We start from the raw sequence: 21,215 nt of genomic DNA, 5'->3' as shown, positions 1-21,215 counted from the left end.
TATATTCTTAAACTAAAACAATTCTGATAACTATATGATGGATGAGGAAGTATTAACGAAACGTGGTAAAGAAAAATTTGCCCATAACGGATTTCTTTACGTCTTTGACAAAACAAGTAAAGCTGACAGCGAGGTGAAATTTTGGCGTTGTGAGCAAAAAAATCAATGCAAAGGACGGCTCCATACTAAAGCTGGAAACGTAGTGAGGGAGCTGAGCAGCCATTCGCATGATACTTCTGCTGCACAAGTAAAGGTTCCACTCGTGAAAACTAGAATAACAAAGAGCACAGGAAACCCTTGAGTCACCGACTGTAGTTGTTAATGAATGTTTGGCAGACATATCCCAAGCTAGTCTACCAGTCATTCCTAATATGTCTGCTTTAAGGAAAATTATAGGCAGAAAGCGTAATTCAGTACTGAACGCTCCCACCAATCCAACTGATTTACAACAATTGACTGTGCCAGAATGCTACAGGATATATGTCCCTCAACCAAGAGTGGAAGATTTTCTTTTACTGTGTGATAGCGGACCAGGTCACGACCGGATATTAATCTTCGGAAGAAAGAGCTGGCTACAGCACTTAGTAACATCTAAAATGTGGTTTGCAGATAGTGCATTCAGTATTGTTCCCAGCCTCTTTTCTCAGATTTATGTAATTATGGTAAAAATAAATGAATCATGGAGGAGTTACTCTTACGGTTTATGCTCTTTTGCCTAACAAGCAACGCACCACATACGTGAGAATGTTCGAGTTATTGAGAAATGGAACACAACTTGAAATCCAGTTCAATCGTCTGTGATTTTGAACAAGCTGCGCACAGCGCTATCTATGAAAGACACATTCCCTGATGTTCACATAAAAGGAAGTTTTTTTCATTTAGCTCAAAATATGCAAAAAACATCTAGCTAGTTTGGAGTTCACTAATTTGTATAACACTAATCCAGATTTCGTGTTAAAAGCTAAAATGATTATTGCCATTGCCTTGGTACCTTTGAGCAAGATCGATGAAAATGTGGATGCTATAGCGACCGAACTGCCGCAAGAATTTGATGATTTACTAAACTGGTTTGAAGATACATGTGTTGGTCGTCCGAACAGACGAGGAAATGGAAGACGAACTCCTTTATTTCGCCCTGAGATTTGGAACCTCCATCAGAGAATGTTAAACGGGGAAGACCGCACAAACAATAATGCGGAGGCAGCCCACCGTCGATTGAAATACGAACTTGGCATGCAACAACCCACTATATGGAAATTAATTGATGGCCTGCGTAAAGTACAGAAAGGTAGAGATGCATATTATGAAAGATTACTAGCCAGCCATGCACCACCACAAAAACTGAAAAAGTATAGAGATGCGGATAGAAGAATACGTGAAACTGTTCAAAACTTTGAAGACATGTTATCGAATACTTGAGGAGCCTTGCTCATAATTACCAAATTAACTAAATAAAGGTGGGAAACAATTTTAGTGTTTAAAACAATTTAATGTTTTTAAATTTTTAATAAAGTTAGTTTTAAAACTATCTAAAGTTCTACTTTTAATTTACAGGTTTAGGCTTAAGTTTTTAAGTTTTTACTAAAAATTTATTTTTAATTTAGCAGTTTTAAACTTCTTTTTACGTGTTTACTTCGAACAATACTGAATTGAGCCCAATTATCCCATGGCGCCCAAACGGCAGCGCCCAAGCAGCCGCGCCAAAATGGCTGCGCCCAATTGTTCCATTCCGCCGCGGGAAGGGGGAGGCATGCAGTTAGGTGTATATATAGGTGTATATATATATATATATATATATATATATATATATATATATATATATATATATATATATATATATATATATATTTAATGACGAGATTTTCTATTCTCTTTTCTCTATTACTCTCTCGGTCCCACACGTCCTCTGCGTGTATCGAAACACACGATAAATTAATTACAACCAGGAGAGGTATTCCCCGGCTGCCTGGGATTGAACCCGCGACCAGCGTGACGGAGAGCCACTCCTTACCGAGTCGGCCAAAGAGGTACCCACTGGCTAAGTGGGTTATGGGAGGCTCGTCCATCACGCCTTCGCCGCACTACATATATATATATATATATATATATATATATATATATATATATATATATATATATATATATATATATATATATATATATATATATATATATATATATCGGAGAGAGGCAGGGGTTCGTCCCAGTGGCGAAACTAGGGGGGTCTGATTGGGGGGGCAGACAGGGGGGCAGTGATCTGTTTAGGGGGGGCATGAAGTAATGGGGTACACTAGTCCAGGGAAGCGTTCTTCTGGGATTTTTAAATTTTCAATTCCAGAAAAATACTGCTATTTTGGCCAGAATTCTAAGCTGTGGATGAATTTAGCCTTAAATAAATGTATCCAAGGCTTATGTAAACTAAGATAGACTCCACTGATTATTTAAAATTTTGTCTCCTTTCACCTACATTGAAGTCCTATAAGCACCAGAAAAAAACATTTAAAAGCAGGTGAATTTTAATGACAACTTTATTATAAACAGGGCTGAAAAAATCCTTTTTAAGAAAAGTTTTTTATTCCTCCAACAGTTCAACTGTTTTAAAAACAAAAAATTACTTCAGACATAATTTTCCACTTTTCACAGTTTAATTGAAATTCCATGCCAATCTACACTTGAATTTAGCAATTACTATATATGTTACAGTAAGATTGTGAAGCTAGGGATTTCGTGAAATCTCTAGTGAATTTGTGAAACGGATTTTTCATTTTGCTATGTTATGGAGTCTAATCTAACCTAACATCTAAACTTTACCGAACCTAACCATCCCTACCCAACCTTACCATAACCTGACTAAAACAACCTGACCTTTCTTAGCCTTACACAGCCTGAGAGACTCAGAGAGAGTAACATAACATTGGATTGTTTTATAAATAAAGTTAGTTTAGGACAGGTAATGTTGGTTTATGGTAAGGTAGGTTAGGTTAGGTAATGTTAGTTTAAGTTAAATTACATTCCATAACATAGCAAAATGAAAAATCGTTTTCACAAATTCACTAGTGTTTTGATGAAATACCTTCCTTCATAATCTTACTGTAACTATAACATACAGCATATACAAAATAGCCAGAGTACTGACGTAGATCAGTGTCTAAAACAACTGAATTTTTCTGTTGTTGTGTCTACCCACAAATCTGTCCAAAAAGAGATCTAAACTTAATTTTTTTGCCCTCTTGCGATGAATAGCAATTACACCAAGAGAATCAAGTTTGGTATCACAGACTGTACTTCTAAGATAATTTTTTATCATTCTGAGTGAGGAAAAACTCCTCTCACAAGAGGCTGATGTTGGAGGCATAACCAGTGCAATGTTTAGTAACCGATACAAATCGGGGAATGCTTCCTTGTATGGAGCCAAGAATGAAGAAAATGCAACCATGCTCCGTATCTCCTGACTCTCGGATGTCTTTCTGTCAACCAGTCTTTTGGCTTGTCTTAGTTCTACACTTATATATTCTGTATTAATTGCAAACTGTTCTGCCATAGTTGTAAGTTTCTGACAATCCAGAAAATGTGGAGAGCTTGGTTCCAAACAAGAGATACTTCTGAGGAGGGACTTGTTTGGTTCATCAAATCTTGTTGCAAGTTCTGCTAAAATTCTGTCCAAGACAGGGTAAAACAATTTTGAACGATACTCCTCTTCTTGAGATACCACATCCTGCTGGCCAGTTGTCGTCATCACAACACTCTCCTTCAATCTATCAGGTATTCTTCTAACTCTTCTCGGTGCAGGAGGGACAGTGTCAATGCTTACTGAATGAGCTAAATTGATAGCACGTTGCCAGATTGATTTCCACGTATCTTCTTGACGTTCACTTGCCAGATCTTCCGTAACAGAGTCTATCATATCTGCAGCAGCACATACGATAACGGAGGGTGACTGTAACATGTCTGACAAAAGCTTAGTTCTCTGTAATAAATGTGTAAACATTGCTAGACAAACAATAATATCAAATGTGAGGCTTGCAAGTAAGCACCTAGCATCATGAGCTCGTTTGCCAGAATGAGTTTCAGCTATTTTGTCTAATGTACTTACGATACATGGCAAGGTATCTAGGATGACTTTGCAGGCCATATACTGACAAGCCCACCTTGTGTCACTCAGTTTCTTTAATGTCTGTGGTTGCTTGCTTGTTGCTTGTTCCTGTTGCTCTTGCAAAAATAATTCATGTGCAGTGTGAGACGACATGAACATGTACAACTCCTGAATGAAGGAAAAAAAGTTATCTGCTTTTTTCACAGACTTAACACTTTCAACAAGCACAAGGTTGAGGCGATGGTTGTAGCAGTGGATATATACTGCATGGGGAGCATGTTCTTCTCTAAACAAAGCCTGTACTCCTCGATTTCCCCCACTCATTACCGATGCTCCATCATAAGTTTGGGCAACACAATTAGCTGGATTAATTCCACAGTTGGTGAGATGTTCAGCATTTAGTTGTTTAAGGTGAATGAAACCTAGAAATTCTTCATGAATAGAATTGTCATACATGTAGCGAATGACCACTGAGCCCTGTTCCTTCTTGCTGATATCTTTCGTTTCGTCCATCATGACAGCATATTCACTGCTAGCATTCACCTCTTGGCTAATTTCAGTCCTGATCATTTCTGCCAGAATATCAAGAACTTCATTTTGGATTTTGGAACTTGTATAGTTGTTTCTGAATCTCAGCTTTTTCACAATGTCATCATGATCTGATATTGCTTCCATAATTTCTAAAAAGTTGCCCTTATTTTCACTGTCCTTGTCTTCTCTATGACCTCTTTGAGCTATTTTTTGCCTTGCTGTTAGACATAGCACTTTTGCAACAACTTTGATGTAATGCCGATTTTCACTGACAATCTTTCCATGTTCAGTACTTAATGATGCTTCAATTGTCTTTCCCTGTTTCACTCGTGCTTCAAACTCCTTCCATGCAGTGAAGGTCAAACTGTGATAGTCACTGCGCTCGTGCTGGGCAAATCCAGCATCTTTTCGGTTGCTTTCTTCCATTGGCGATAGCCAACAAGAGTGAAATTGTTTTCAGACCTAGACTTGTTGGGAACAGGAAAGTTCCTGCAAGAGAAACAGTATGCAGCATCTTGAGAAACAGAGTATTCCAACCACGTGTGCTGTTGATACCAGGCTGATCTGAAAGATCTTTCGAAGTTCCAAAGCGGGTCACAGGAAATACACGATGAAGGTTGCACAGGCTTGTCTAACCGACCAGAACTGATATCACTAGGTCCTGGGGTCGGGAAGTTTCAGCAGGCTCGGGGTAATTATTCTCCGTCTCTCGGCCCGGCATAGGGTCTTTCTGATTCTGAATAAGGTTCTTCATCACTTTCAGAAATGTTACTGTCATCCGAAGAATCATCAAGAAATAACACATCTTCTGTAACTTTGCCTGCATCTGATTTCTTACTGCTGTCACTCTCTGCAGATGCATTACCCTTTCGCTTGGCGAAAAATGTCTTAATGTTGGCCTGCATCTTGAAAGCATTGCCTCAGCCTGGTCAGCCAAGAGTCACCGAGTCAGCCTGTACACAAACGAATTATGTTTTAGCAGGCCACCGGTCTTTACAGTATGCACACAAATTACATTTTAAAGTAGCTGATTTAGTCTTAGTGCGAAGTGTGGTGTACACATTACGCTGTACAAACCCTAAAGGCGCAGTCACACGAGCAGTTATTTTTGGCAATTTATTTTGGCAATGTATCACTGAAATGGTTACACGAACCAGGGTAATAGGTTAGGGGCTCCTATGGGAATTAGTTGCAATAATTAGATGATTAGGTTGGATCAGGTTAGATTTGACTGAATTGGCTAAGTTAAAAAGATTTAAATTTAGGTTGGGTTTAGTTCTCGAAGCCTTTTGACCAGTCACCAAGCGGGATCCTTATACTAAGGGACTACTTCCAAAGGGCAAAAAAGAAATCAGTCGTGTTATTAGTATTATTTTCGGTTCATTGTACAGAAGGCTCAATTAAACTGCCACTAGGAAAAAAAAAATACCCCTGGAAATGCCTACAACTGTGAATGCCTTGTTAAATATGTGTTCTTGGGCGGCGCTATGTTTAAGAATAGGTACGACCATTACATTTATACGAAACAATGCCTTTGATAATGGCTGAGGTAAAAAGAAATCATCAGTTATCTCCATCGCCGGAGTAATCCGAGCGAGGGATACCTTAATATATTCTTTCCATCCCGGCCGCACAAAGAGAAAGGTTATACACGGACTAACAGTTGACTGCTATATGCGAGCCGGACCTCATCGACATGCCTCAAAAAATTGAAAATGCAAGGAACTGAACTTCATCATTCCAAGCTCGTGTATCTGCACAGATCCAACTAATCATGAAAACCGAGGGATGATGGCATTGTCCTTGTCATTACTTTTATCAAATGCCATTGTGATATATAATCATTGTTAACACTACTACGTACGGACGGAGCCGCCCATCGAGAAGCAGGTGCCCTTGGGAGTTGGGACAGAAGATGACGCCCGTGAAATCACTCCCAATCCCGCGGGAGTAGCAAAGCATCACCCACCATACAGTACACGTGCACCACGGTCACCACCATCACCACACAGCTGATTATTCCCATTTTCTATCAATGCTACTGCCTATTGAATGGTAACTATTTCAAACTTATACACAATACTGAGTACAAAACTCAAATTTATCATTTATTTTCGGTATCACGTAAATGAACCACAATTTTAACCTATTCTTTATTATTTATTAATCAATGAACAATGATATGATAAAATAAATATCTTATATTTGATTTTATGGGGTGACTCTTATTTAAGAAGACTATAAATAATGATGGACTTTTTCATGAACACGAGGCGATTCTGTCCATAGATATATTATGAAAATTTATATTATATTCTTATATTATAGTTTTTTATTTTATTTTCATATTATCGCTTTTATATTATATCTATGGTTCTATCTGTTTGTTGACGGAAAGACGAACTCCAGTAACACGTGTCACAGTCACAGACCTACAGCGATAATACTTTATAACTCTGTGACATGTGTGAAGTGTTCTTAACCACCGTAGCATGGCAAAAATAAATGAAAATAAAATAAATAAATAAATAAATAAATAGATTAATAATATAAAACCAAAATAAATTAAATACATAAATAAAACATAAGACACTTTTAAATACAAAAATATGAGTATATCAACCCTGTCTGGGCCTGCCACTTTCAAAGTTAACGCTCCTTGGACCTTGGTTCCCATACTGGGAATTCCTGATCTAGTTATAGTAATAAAAAAACAGGCTGTTGCCCAAATTTTAGGAGGGTAAGCCTGGTTACAGCCCATCCCAGTCCACCTCTGGGCTTGCTTCGTACGCCTATGAGCAGTCCCATCTTGATTGGGGGGGCATTTGGGGGGGCACAGTTCATTAATGGGGGCATATGCCCCCCCGTAGTTTCGCCCCTGGTTCGTCCTTGCTCTATCAGTTTTCAACACTTGCATAGACTGGGCATTTGGCAAAGTTGCTGATCAAAGTTGTTGTAGGGCATCTTTTGGCGACATCAAGGTCACTTATCATGTTTTTGCTGATATTGCTGTACTTTTCGCGGAATCGCTTGACGTCCTGCTGTATGAAGAAGCGGCGCCTATGGAACTGAAGGTCTCCTGGGCCAAAACCAAAGTCCAGTTGTTTGTAGGCTTGCTGGATGACACTTTTCAATCTGTTAATACATGTGATGAGGGCACTGAGGTCACCAAAATTCTACATACTTTCGTAGCGTAGTGCATAACAGTGGTGGAATGTGGAAGACAGTCGACGGTCTGGCCTGGCCTACAGTGTTATAGAACCCCCTCAATCTGAGTATATGTCGATGTCGAGATTCATTCGGACAAATATTCGAATCTTGGTCACTTTTGCTCCCAGTCTCACTATATGACTGTGCGACATGGACACTGAATAGTGACTTGGGGAGGCTTGCCGATGTAAGTGCCGTCGCTGGATCATGAGGTTGTGCCGCCGCCCCCGGCGCGTTTACACCAGTGCCTTTTACCCATCTCCACCATACCTGACGACGACATGCAACTCTTCCTCTACAACAGCGGTGTCCTTCAGAGCACCACTCTTCTGCTCAGGACCCGTCTACGTGGTTCGCGATTTTGGAGTGCGGATTCAAGCCTTCCAGGATCTATTAAACAGCCAACCACTCAACTCACGCAGCCCAGCTCACGCAGCCCAGCTCATGCAGCCCGACTTACGCAGCCCAACTTACGCAGCTCAACTCACGCAGCCCAACCCCTCGCTGCTCAACCCCTAGCTGCTCAACCCCTCGCTGCTCAACTCGCTGCTCAACTCCTCGCTGCTCAACTCACCTCAGCTCAACTCACTGCAGCTAAACACAACCCGCAACTCACTCCAGCTCGACTCACCGTAGCTGCTGTCACCGCACTACTCACTTTAGCTCGACTCACCGTAGCTGTTGTCACTGCACTACTCACTTCAGCTCGACTCACCGTAGCTGTTGTCACCGCACTACTCACTTCAGCTCGACTCACCGTAGCTGTTGTCACTGCACTACTCACTCCAGCTCGACTCACCGTAGCTGTTGTCACTGCACTACTCACTCCAGCTCGACTGACCGTAGCTGTCCTCACCGCGTAACTCATCCCAGCTCGACTCACCGTAGCTGAACTCAACACAACGCAATGCATCTCAGCGCAACTTACCGGGCACCTCAACTCAACTCAGCGCAACTCACCGCGCAACGCTACTCACCGCAACGCAACACCGTCTGCCACAGCACCCCCGCACCAGGGAAGATTTCGTTCCTCCTTCCTCGTCACTGGGGGTGGGGGGGAGTATCTGTAGCAGTCACCGCTCAAACTGCGTGCTCCTCCTCCTCAGTGACACTTAGAAAATGGGCGCTGCAGCGCAGACTCATTAAATGTATGTTTACTGTCACTACTTGGCTGCCTGTCTATCCTGTCGCGTCTTCATTGTTAACTTTTCTTGTCCTCGTTTATCTCTGACTGTCCGTTGATGTCCTCTTGTTGTCCATTTTTACACATTGTTCCAAATATACACCAACACTTAAATGTCAATCTACACAGACAACATTCATACACACGCATACACACACAAACACCTTTTCTCTGAGTTGTGTTTGTCTCGATGACCTGTTTGCATTTTCGTGAAATAAATAACCCTGGCGGATATGAGATTCTCTATCCGTGAACCAATTAGCACTTAGAACACTTGCTAGCACCAACAAGGTAACGCTGGAATAACTTCTTGCCGAATTAGCAACTACTTAATGAAACTGAATCGAGTCCTGTTAACAGTTTGGTCCTTGAACGCCAATTCAGGATATAGAGGCAGGTGCTTAGAGATTAGTTAATATATGAGACAACCCTTAGTAGAGAAGATCGAGGTGACGCCCACGTAACTCATGAATAGAGCAACTTGATTGATTCTGGCAAGAGTAGCTTAAAATGTGAAGGGGAACTGCGTGGGGGCTCGCTCAATAGGAACGTCGAAGTTGGAGGTGTTGGGTGACTGAAGCGACACACCAATGGCATACGTTCCTTGTTAGCTAGAAATTAACAATTTTATTGTTGAAGAAGACATAAGAACATAAGAACGTAGAAGTCTGCAAGAGGCCGGTAGTCCTGTACAAGGCAGCTCCTTTCAAACTAAGCTCCCGTGTATCTAGCCCCACCTAATATCGCTGGCTATGAATTTATCTAATCTATATTTGAATGTGACAATTGTATTGGCACTCACCACATGACTGCTAAGCCTATTCCACTCATCCACCACTCTGTTAGTAAACCAATTTTTGCCTATGGCCCTGTTGAATCTGAATTTATCCAGTTTAAACCCACTACTTCGTGTATTACCCGGTTCTCTTACCAACAAATCCTTATGAATATCCCCCTTATTAAAGCCCTTCATCCATTTATAAACCTCGATCATGTCTCCGCACACCCTTCGCCTTTCTAGAGAATGCAAGTTTAACTGTTTGAGTCTTTCCTCGTATGGCAAGTTTCTTAACCCCTCAATCATCTTAGTCATCCTCCTCTGCACCGATTCTACCATTTTGATATCCATTCTGTAATAAGGTGACCAGAACTGAACCGCATAGTCAAGATGAGGTCTAATTAATGCTAAATACAGTTTGAGGAAGACTTCGGCGCTTCTGTTGCTTACGCTCCTTGAAATAAATCCCAGTACCCTATTTGCTCGATTTCTAGCTTGAATGCATTGTGCCCTTGGACGGAGATCAGAGCTCACTAAGGCCCCAAAATCCCTCTCGCACCCAGACCTGCTTATGAGAGTGTCATTTAAGCAACAGTTATGTGAGGGGTTGTTCCTACCTACACTCAGAATACTTCACTTCCCTACGTTGAACTCCATCTGCCATTTATCCGTCCAGTCATACAATCTGTTTAGTTCATCCTGGAGAATACTAGCGTCCTGATCCGACTCAATTACTCTACCGATCTTGGTATCATCTGCAAACTTACTTACATCACTACTAATTCCTGTATCTAAGTCACTGATATAGATAATAAACAAAAGTGGACCTAATACCGAACCTTGTGGGACCTCACTCGTAACACATCCCCAGTCAGATATTTTACCATTGATTTGCACTCTTTGCTTCCTTTTGCTTAGCCACGCCGTGACCCAGTTCAAAACTTTACCCTCTACTCCGTGAGCCTGTAATTTAAGCAATAGTCGTTGGTGAGGAACTTTGTCAAGCGATTAACTAAAATCAAGATAGATTACATCATAATTTTCATCTCTGTCAACCGCCTCAAATACTTTATTGTAGAAGGACAAGAGATTGGTGGGGCATGACCTACCTTTTGTGAACCCATGCTGCGAGTCGTGAATTAGGCTATGTTTCTCTAGATGCTCTCGAATGTTCCTGGCTATTATGGACTCCAGCATCTTGCCTATAACCGATGTTAAGCTAATTGGGCGATAGTTTGAAGCAGCTGACCTGTCCCACTTTTTGAAAATCGGCGTCACATTAGCTACTTTCCATAGGCTGGGCACATAACCAGTATTTACCGACATCCTAAAGATGTCGGTTAGTGGGTCACTTAGTACATCAATACTTTCCTTTAATACCCTCGGAAATATTTCGTCAGGACCTGGCGACTTATTCTTCTTAAGCTTATCTATCTCATCCTGAACTACTTGCCTGGTAATGATTATAGCCCTCAATTTGTCGCCATCCCCGCCCTCGTACACCTGAACCCTTTCCGGAATAGTCGTTCGATCCTCTTGTGTGAATACTGAAAGGAGGTAGTCGTTCAACAATGTGCTCATATTATCGTAATTTTCCACAAGCTCGCCTATGTTTGTTTTCAGCGCTCCAATTTTCTCCCTTGTTTTTGTTCTATACATCTGAAAGAATGCCTTAGGATTACTTTTCGCCTCATTTGCTACTTTGATCTCATAGTTCCTTTTTGCTATCCTGGTGTTTTTCTTCACTAATCTAGATAGTTCGACATACCGGCCCCTGAGACGTGTTTCACCATTCTTTATTTTCTGATAAATTCACTTCTTTAACCCTATCTTATGTTTTAGTCCACGAGTCATCCACTTAGGGTCATTGTTTTCTTTTCTAAGTGTTCGCTGTGGTATATGCTGTCCTTGCTCCTCTACTATTACTCTAACTAAATTATTGTAAGACATTTCTACCTGGTGCTCCTGGCTCTCAAACCCACAGTTCTGGTCCTCATGGTTAATGATGCGACACTGATTCTTTTATTAGTTATACTGAGTGCGACACAAAGTGTATATTGTTATTAACCAACGGTAACAACCTTCTATTGTTTTCCAGGTTTGTAAAGATGGATCCTCGAACGTGTAGCACCGAAGTTATCAGAATGACGGAGCCGGAGCCTTCTGGCGGCAGCAAGGTAACAATCCTGTGTCTGGATGCCTCTTATTTACGTTATATATATATATATATATATATATATATATATATATATATATATATATATATATATATATATATATATATATATATATATATATACACACACACACACATATATATATATATATATATATATATATATATATATATATATATATATATATATATATATATATATATATATATATATATATATATATATATATATATATATATATATATATATATATATATATATATATATATATATATATATATATATATATATATATATATATATATATATATATATATATATATATATATATATATATATATATATATATATATATATATATATATATATATATATATATATATATATATATATATATATATATATATATATATATATATATATATAATAATAATAATAATAATAATAATAATAATAATAGTAATAAATGGTTTATTCATTTGTCGGCAGGCATAAAGCTGAAAATACACAAAAATACAATACAATGAGTTTCATGTGATGAGTAATGGGGGAAGTGGGGAAGGGTGATGTGTGTGTGTGTGTGTGTGTGTGTGTGTGTGTGTTGGGGTGGAGGGGTCATGTGATCATGGAGGTGTTACTGACCCTCACAAGCGTCGGTATCGCACTAAGCCGATATCCGTCCGTGCGAGGTTTGACCAGGACGAAAATATTGTGGTGTCTTGTAGGTCTAGTGGGGGGAGGGAGGGCGGGAGGGAGTAGATCTCTATGACGGGGGTTGTGGAGGAGGGACTTGCCGAATTTGGTTAGGTTTGTCTGGTATCGGTCCTGTAGGGTGGGGATATTCAGCTGGGTGAGTGCATGCTCATAGTTAGTGTAAGAACTGCCCAGAATCTGTCTGCAAGCACGCTTTTGCACTCTCTTAATTGGCGTTGCTGGGTCTTGTTGATGGAGGAAGCCCAAGCAGGAGAGGCATAGAGGAGTCTGGGGAGGATGAAGGTGGTGTACAGGTCCTTGAGCGTCCTTTGGGGGGCTCCCAGTGCCTTTATGCGCCTCAGCACAAAACGTTTGTAGGAAGCCGCCCTGATAATGGTGGTGACGTGCTTGCCCCAGCTCAGCCTGCTGTCCAGGGTGAATCCAAGTAGTTTGGTGGATTCAACCACCTGCAGCTGGTGAGGGCCAACCTCCTGGGCTGGCGGTGGTATGGCAGTGGTGGAGGTGTGAAAATGCATCACCACCGTCTTGTTGGTGTTGATGGTGACGTGGTTATCTTGCGTCCAACTCTGCAGTCGGTCCAGAATGTGTTGTAGGGGCGTGTAGTCAGGGGCTGTGTTGTTGATGGAGATGCCCACTGTAGAATCATCCACGTACAGTCGCGATATGAAGTGATGTCGCCGTGTACGTTTATTTTTGATCACCCAAGTATCGTTATATATTTTCAAGAGTACCATTATTTTCCTGTAGCTTCATCATAACTTAACTAAATATATTTTAGAAGCTAGAAAAAAAATAGAAAAGAAATATTCAATGATGTCTTACGAAGACTTGTCGAAATATTTTGACACAAAGTGTTTTCGTTCACCAAGGAAAGAGTCAAATGAAGTCCAATTATCGACATATTACTCAAACAGAAAGTAAAATTATCTTTTCATGATCACTGTTGACAACACTAAATCTAACATATGCGCAATATATAGGACATGCATAATTAGTCGATATCCTAAACTAGGATGACGTAATTGATTTAATTTATACTCTCGTATGATGATGACGTCATCGCCCGCGCACCATACCTATTATTCAGCCCTGACTCATTCTTTGCCTTTCGTGGTCAACATAACGATAACAAAAGCTGTCCGTGGACTTCTAATGCATGATAGTGATAAAGGGAAGATGCCCACAGCCTATAACTACCGAGGGATAGTGGGAGATGGAAAAATAAGAATAAATAGCCTCAGAATAGACATGTTTTGTAACTCCAAGCTCCTCACTCTTTGCCGCCGATCGCAAACATCATTGACTTTCTTGGTCAATATAACGATGACAAAAGCTTCATGTAGACTTCTAATGCTTGGAGGTGATCAGTGGAACATGTCCACAGCTTATAAGTGCCATAGAATAATCGAGGAGGGTGGGGAAATAAGAATGGCTTTGAAATGGAGGCGGTGGTCAGGTGGGTAGGCTAATCGCAGCGTTGCCAAATATTAGGCTTTGGTCAAGTGTTCGTAGAGGCGTCCGGAATTTTGATAGTTCAGATATGGCAACCCTGACCATGAAAGCATTCTTCATTCATCATCGTTACTGAGCAATGTTACTATATATATCAGTGCCCATGCTTATGATAAGAAGCCATCATAGTGAATAAAAGGTGTTTAATGTGAAACCTTATTATTTGATCGTTTCTTAATCAATAAAACGCAAAGTAATGCCAGTAACTGTCCATTCGCTTCGTGTCATACTGTGCGTGTGTATTAATAACTGCAGAAGACAATTCATGGAATGACCCAGAATATGAATATATATATATATATATATATATATATATATATATATATATATATATATATATATATATATATATATATATATATATATATATATATATATATATTTATACATATATCGCCTAAATCTGAACAGCGTATAACAACTGTTTTGCAAAGATAAGCACACGACGAGAGCTAAATCATTTCAAGGTTGTCTTCAGTACTTCAGTACTGAAGACAACACATGACATTCGCAGTTGCATTTTTTAAAGCAAATGAATGTATAATTGTAATTCAGGTACTACTATGCTATTTTACCGTGTTTTACATCACAACGTATTATAGATTATCATTAAAAAGGAACATTATAACATAAACAATAAATACACATCGCTTCCGTTACCTTCAAATGCTCCCGTACGAAACATTTTGAGAGCGGCAACATCACTTCATATCGCGACTGTACTTCCAGCGATGAGGGGCGTCTAACAGTGCATTGTTGATCAGAATAAGGAAACAAAGAGGCCCCATGCGCGTCCCTTGTGGCACCCCAGCAGAGAGGGGCTGGACGGTGGAGGTGCAGCCCTGACGACGCACAGCTTGGTGCCGGTGCGTCAAAGTCCGCCAGCCAGGATGTCAGGTGGGAGAGCAGGCCGATGTTTATGGCATTGGTGATAACAGTGGTGTGGTCAACCAGGTCGAAGGCTTTCCGAAAGTCAATAAAGGCGAGGGCAGAGGAAGTTTTTCTGGTTTCCATGTTTTTAAGAATGAAATCAAGGAAACTAATGAGGCAATGTGTTGTGGAGGAGCCTCTAACGTTGCCGAACTGCCTCTGATCAATTTTGTAATGAATAGTATCATATGCCCAGCTAAATACAAAGTCTTCACAAAGCAGGCTCGGGATTGGAGTGATAGCAATGGGTCTTAGTTCAGTGAGGTGGGATTGGTGACTTTGGGGATGGGAGTGACGAATGAGGTTTTCCAATCTGTGGGGCATTTGCTCTGAGTGAGGGAGGCATTTATGATGGAGGCAAGGGGGTAGCAAGTTCATGGGAAAGCTCCTGATAAAGCTTTATGGGTAAATCTAGAGGTGTGGTAGGTAGACCTTTTGAGTTTGAGAGATCTGAGCTTTTTGGCAACTTGAAACTCTTCCGTGGCGGGGGGATTAGACGGGTAGGGTAGGTAGGCGGGGAGGGAGGCAAGGTCTAGAGGGGAAGGCTTTGACAGATGGAGGAAAAGTGAGAATTAATCAATTCAGCTATCTCAAGGGGGAGGAGGAGGAGGGGAGAAAAGGGAAAGCCGACGACGGGTTGCCCAGGCCACACAAATGGTGTATCTTGAAGAACAACTTGCTGGTGTTATTGCCCTCCAGGTGTTGTAGTTCTTGGGGGTAGTACTCCTTCTTCGCCACTGCAATTTCCCTGATGACTGTGTGTGTGTGTGTGTATTTTTTTTTTTTTTTACAACAAAGGAGGCAGCTCAAGGGCACACAAAAAAGAAAACAATAATAAAAAAAAAGCCCGCTACTCGCTGCTCCTAAAAAATAAACAAAAGAGGTGGCCGAAAGCAAGATCAAATACGGGAGGAGAGGTGTCCTGATACCCTCCTCTTGAAAGAGTTCAAGTCGTAGGCAGGAGGAAATACAGATGAAGGAAGATTGTTCCAGAGTTTACCAGCGTGAGGGATGAAAGAGTGAAGATGCTGGTTAACTCTTGTATAAGGGATTTGGACAGTATAGGGATGAGCATGAGTAGAAAGTCGAGTGCAGCGGGGCCGCGGGAGGGGGGGAGGCATGCAGTTAGCAAGTTCAGAAGAGCAGTCAGCGTGGAAATATCGATAGAAGATAGAGAGGCAACATTGCGGCGGAATTTAAGAGGTAGAAGACTATCAGTATGAGGAGGAGAGCTGATGAGACGAAGAGCCTTAGCCTCCACTCTGTCCAGAAGAGCTGTGTGAGTGGAGCCCCCCCACACATAAGAACATAAGAACATAAGAACGCAGGAGTCTACAAGAGGCCGGTAGGCCTGTACGAGGCAGCTCCTTTGACCCTAAGCTCCCGTGAATCTAACCCCACCTAATATCGCTGTCCATGAATTTATCTAGTCTATTTTTGAATGTGACAATTGTATTGGCACTCACCACATGACTGCTAAGCCTATTCCACTCATCCACCACCCTGTTAGTAAACCAATTTTTGCCTATGTCCCTGTTGAATCTGAATTTATCCAGTTTAAACCCGTTACTTCGTGTCCTACCCGGTTCTCTTACCAACATGAGATGCATACTCCATACGAGGGCGGACAAGGCCCCTGTATATTACAGCAACTGTGCAGGGGAGAAGAACTGGCGGAGACGGTACAGAACGCCCAGCCTCGAGGAAGCTGATTTAGTAAGAGATGAGATATGAAGTTTCCAGTTGAGATTTTGAGTTAAGGATAGACCGAGGATGTTTAGTGTTGAGGAAGGTGGTAGCTGGGTGTTGTCAAAGAATAGGGGATAGTTGTTTGGAAGATTGTGTCGAGTGGATAGGTGGAGAAACTGTGTTTTTGAGGCGTTGAAGGACACCAGGTTCTTCTTGCCCCAATCGGAAAAAATAGTAAGGTCTGAGGCTAAGCGTTCTGCAGCCTCCAGCCTTGAGTCGTTAAGTTCCAGTAGGGTGGGTCTTCTATTAAAAGAAGTTGAGTAATGCAGAGTGGAATCATCGGCGTAGGAATGGATAGGACAGTTCGTTTTGGAAAGAAGATCATCAATGAACAACAGAAAAAGAGTGGGAGATAGGACAGAACCCTGTGGGACACCACTGTTAATAGATTTAGGGGAAGAACAGTGACCGTCTACCACGGCAGAAATAGAACGGTCAGAAAGGAAACTGGAGATAAAGGTACAGAGAGAAGGATAGAAACCGTAGGAGGGTAGTTTGGAAAGCAAAGATTTGTGCCAGACCCTATCAAAAGCTTTTGATATGTCCAGCGCAATAGCAAAAGTTTCACCGAAACGGCTAAGAGAGGATGACCAAAAGTCAGTTAAGAAGGCTAGGAGATCACCAGTAGAACGCCCCTTGCGGAACCCATACTGTCGATCAGATAGAAGGTCAGAAGTGGAAAGGTGCTTTTGAATCTTCCGGTTAAGGATTAATTCAAAAGCTTTAGATAGACAAGAAAGTAAAGCTATAGGACGGTAGTTTGAGGGATTGGAGCTGTCACCCTTCTTAGGCACAGGCTGTATGAAGGCATACTTCCAGCAAGAAGGAAAGATAGATGTTGACAGGCAGAGGCGAAAGAGTTTGACCAGGCAGGGTGACAGCACGGAGGCACAGTTTTTAAGGACAATAGGAGGCACTCCATCAGGTCCATAAGCCTTCTGAGGATTGAGGCCAGAGAGGGCATAGAAAACATCATTTTGAAGAATCTTTATAACAGGCATAAAGGAGTCAGAGGGGGGATGAGTAGGAGGAATATGCCCAGAATCGTCCAGAGTGGAGTTTTTAGAAAAAGTTTGAGAGAAGAGTTCAGCCTTAGAGATAGATGAGACGGCAGTGTTGCCGTCAGGACTGAAGTGGAGGAAAGATGAAGCAGAGATGTTTGAGGAGATTTTTTGGCTAGATGCCAGAAGTCACGGGAAGAGTTAGAGAAAGCAAGGTTTTGGCATTTTCTATTAATGAAAGAATTTTTGGTTAGTCGGAGAATAGATTTGGCACGATTTCGGGCAGAAATGTAAAGTTCATAATTAGCATTAGTTTGAAGGCTCTGGTACCTTTTGTGAGCTACCTCTCTATCATTGACAGCACGAGAACAAGCGTGATTAAACCAAGGTTTTTAGCGTGAGGAGCAGAGAAAGAACGAGGAATGTATGCCTCCATTCCAGAGACAATCACCTCTGTGATGCGCTGAGCACACACAGAGGGGTCTCTATCCTGGAAGCAATAATCATTCCACGGGAAATCGGAAAAGTACATCCTCAGGTCGTCCCACCGAGCTGAAGCAAAATGCCAGAAGCTTCGCCTCTTCGGTGGGTCCAAAGGGTATACAGGAGCGATAGGACAGGATGCAGAAATAAGATTGTGATCGGAGTAGCCCAACGGAGAGAACAGTTTGACAGAATAAGCAGAAGGGTTTGAGGTAAGGAAGAGGTCTAGAATGTTGGGCCGGTCTCCAGGACGGTCGGGAATGCGTGTAGGGTGCTGGACCAACTGTTCTAGGTCGTTGAGGATAGCAAAGTTGTAGGCTTGTTCACCAGGATGGTCAGTGAAAGAGGATGAAAGCCAAAGCTGGTGGTGAACATTGAAATCTCCTAGGATGGAGATTTCAGCGAAGGGAGAGTGGGTCAAGATGTGCTCCACTTTAGAATTCAAATAGTCAAAGAATTTTACATAGTTGGTAGAGTTAGGTGAGAGATAAACAGCACAGATATATTTAGTAATAGAATGACAATGAAGTCTTAGCCAGATGGTGGAAAATTCAGAAGAGTCAAGGTCGTGGGCACGAGAGCAAGTGATGTCGTTGCGCACGTAGGCGCAACTTCCAGCTTTGGATTGAAATTTAGGATAGAGATAGTAGGAGGGAACAGAGTAGAGATTGCTGTGTGTGTGTGTGTGTGTGTGTGTGTGTGTGTGTGTGTGTGTGTGTGTGTGTGTCTCTCTCTCTCTCTCTCTCTCTCTCTCTCTCTCTCTCTCTATATATATATATATATATATATATATATATATATATATATATATATATATATATATATATATATATATATATATATATATATGGTGAAGGTGTGTAGGGAAAATCACGGGTCAAATCAGAAGTTTATTCCTGACTAGTTTCGCTTGGTACAGCTTCTTCAGAGGAATGAATACACCAGTGAAATCATGCTATATTTATACACAAAGACAAATCCCAAGCTGGTAACTCCCTAGGCTTCCTCCTCGGTGGTCAGGTCGGGTCATGTGGACGTCGCTTGGGTGAGTGAGGTCTAGGGTGTGGTGGTAGCCGTTGGTGGCCCGCCCCTTTAATCGCCTGCCTTGCCGTGACTGCCGCTGTGATCCTTGCCCATTTTATATCACCTGTTCTCTGGTTAATATTTTCATTCACTGATATATGTAGCGCTTCCAGTACCTTCCTCCGTAGTTTTCTTAGTCCTTTCTCCAAAATCACCGCCCCTTCCCAGTTAGGTAAATGCCCCCTCTCGTCAATATGGTTCATTAGTGCGCTCGTGTGACGGTGGTGACATCGTCTGCTTTATGTTCTCTTACCCTTTTGCCCAGGCCTTTGTATGTCTCGCCATAGTATGCACTGTCGCAACCACTACAAGGTATTCTGTACACAACACTATCTTCATTATCACGGTCATTCCTCTTAGATGTCACTAATTCACCGATCTTTTTCCCACTGTCACACACCACCACAGTGCCTGTTGGCCGTAGCGCGGTGGTGAGAGCCCGTGCTAGTTTCAATGGGGGACCACTATGTAACCGTTTCCTTTCGACTTTTTCTCAGTCTCTCCCCTCTGTATAATGTTCCGTGCATTCCTTAATGACAGCGCAAGCATACGTTTAGGATAACCTAGTTTGCCAAATGTCCGGTTGATATAATCTATTTCTTCATCTATGTAGTCCTGACTGCAGATACGTAGTGCACGAAGGTAGAAACCAATTACTACACCAGTTTTGATCTTTTCATCATGTGCACTTAGATAGTGGATAAAATCGTCCTTGTTGGTTGGTTTACGATACACTCGGGATTGGGAAGGGGCGGTGATTTTGGAGAAAGGACTAAGCAAACTACGGAGGAAGGTACTGGAAGCGCTACATATACCAGTGAATGAAAATATTAACCAGAGAACAGGTGATATAAAATGAGCAAGGATCACAGCGGCAGTCACGGCAAGACAGGCGATTAAAGGGGCGGGCCACCAACGGCTACCACCACGCCCTAGACCTCACTCATGCAAGCGAGGTCCACATGACCCGACCTGACCACCGAGGAGGAAGCCTAGGAAGTTACCAGCTAGAGATTTGTCTTTGTGTATATATAGCATGCTTTCACTGGTGTATTCATTCCTCTGAGGAAGCTGTACCAAGCGAAACTAGTCAGGAATAAACTTCTGATTTGACCCGTGATTTTCCTACTCACTCATATATATATATATATATATATATATATATATATATATATATATATATATATATATATATATATATATATTTTTTTTTTTTTTTTTTTTTTACAGCAAAGGAGACAGTTCAAGGGCACAAAAAAATTAAAAATTAATAAAAAAAAGCCCGCTACTCGCGGCTCCGAAAAAGAATCCAAAGTGGCCGAAAGATAGGTCAGTTTCGGGAGGAGAGGTGTCCTGACACCCTCCTCTTGAAAGAGTTCAAGTCGTAGGCAGGAGGAAATACAGATGAAGGAAGATTGTTCCAGAGTTTACCAGCGTGAGGGATGAAAGAGTGAAGATGCTGGTTAACTCTTGCATAAGGTGTTTGGACAGTATAGGGATGAGCATGAGTAGAAAGTCGAGTGCAGCGGGGCCGCGGGAGGGGGGGAGGCATGCAGTTAGCATGTTCAGAAGAGCAGTCAGCATGGAAATATCGATAGAAGATAGAAAGAGAGGCAACATTGCGGCGGAATTTAAGAGGTAGAAGAATATCAGTATGAGGAGGAGAGCTGATGAGACGAAGAGCCTTAGCCTCCACTCTGTCCAGAAGAGCTGTGTGAGTGGAGCCCCCCCACACATGAGATGCATACTCCATACGAGGGCGGACAAGGCC

The 21,215-nt window shown here is 41.6% G+C and overlaps 1 protein-coding gene across 3 annotated transcripts in view; it reads left to right on the top strand.

The window, feature by feature from the left end:
- Positions 1–21,215, top strand: part of LOC127003532 (excitatory amino acid transporter-like) — a 117,942-nt gene that overhangs the window by 24,214 nt on the left and 72,513 nt on the right. For all 3 annotated transcript variants that reach the window (XM_050870412.1, XM_050870403.1, XM_050870394.1), the window contains exon 2: positions 11,894–11,972. In XM_050870412.1, coding sequence (XP_050726369.1) covers positions 11,904–11,972 — 69 coding nt within the window. In that variant the 5' untranslated portion in view covers positions 11,894–11,903. The remainder of the gene's footprint in view (positions 1–11,893; positions 11,973–21,215) is intronic.

Source organism: Eriocheir sinensis, chromosome 3 (genome assembly GCF_024679095.1).
Source record: "Eriocheir sinensis breed Jianghai 21 chromosome 3, ASM2467909v1, whole genome shotgun sequence".
Lineage (NCBI taxonomy): Eukaryota > Metazoa > Arthropoda > Malacostraca > Decapoda > Varunidae > Eriocheir > Eriocheir sinensis.
This window is presented reverse-complemented; position numbering and strand designations above follow the sequence as displayed.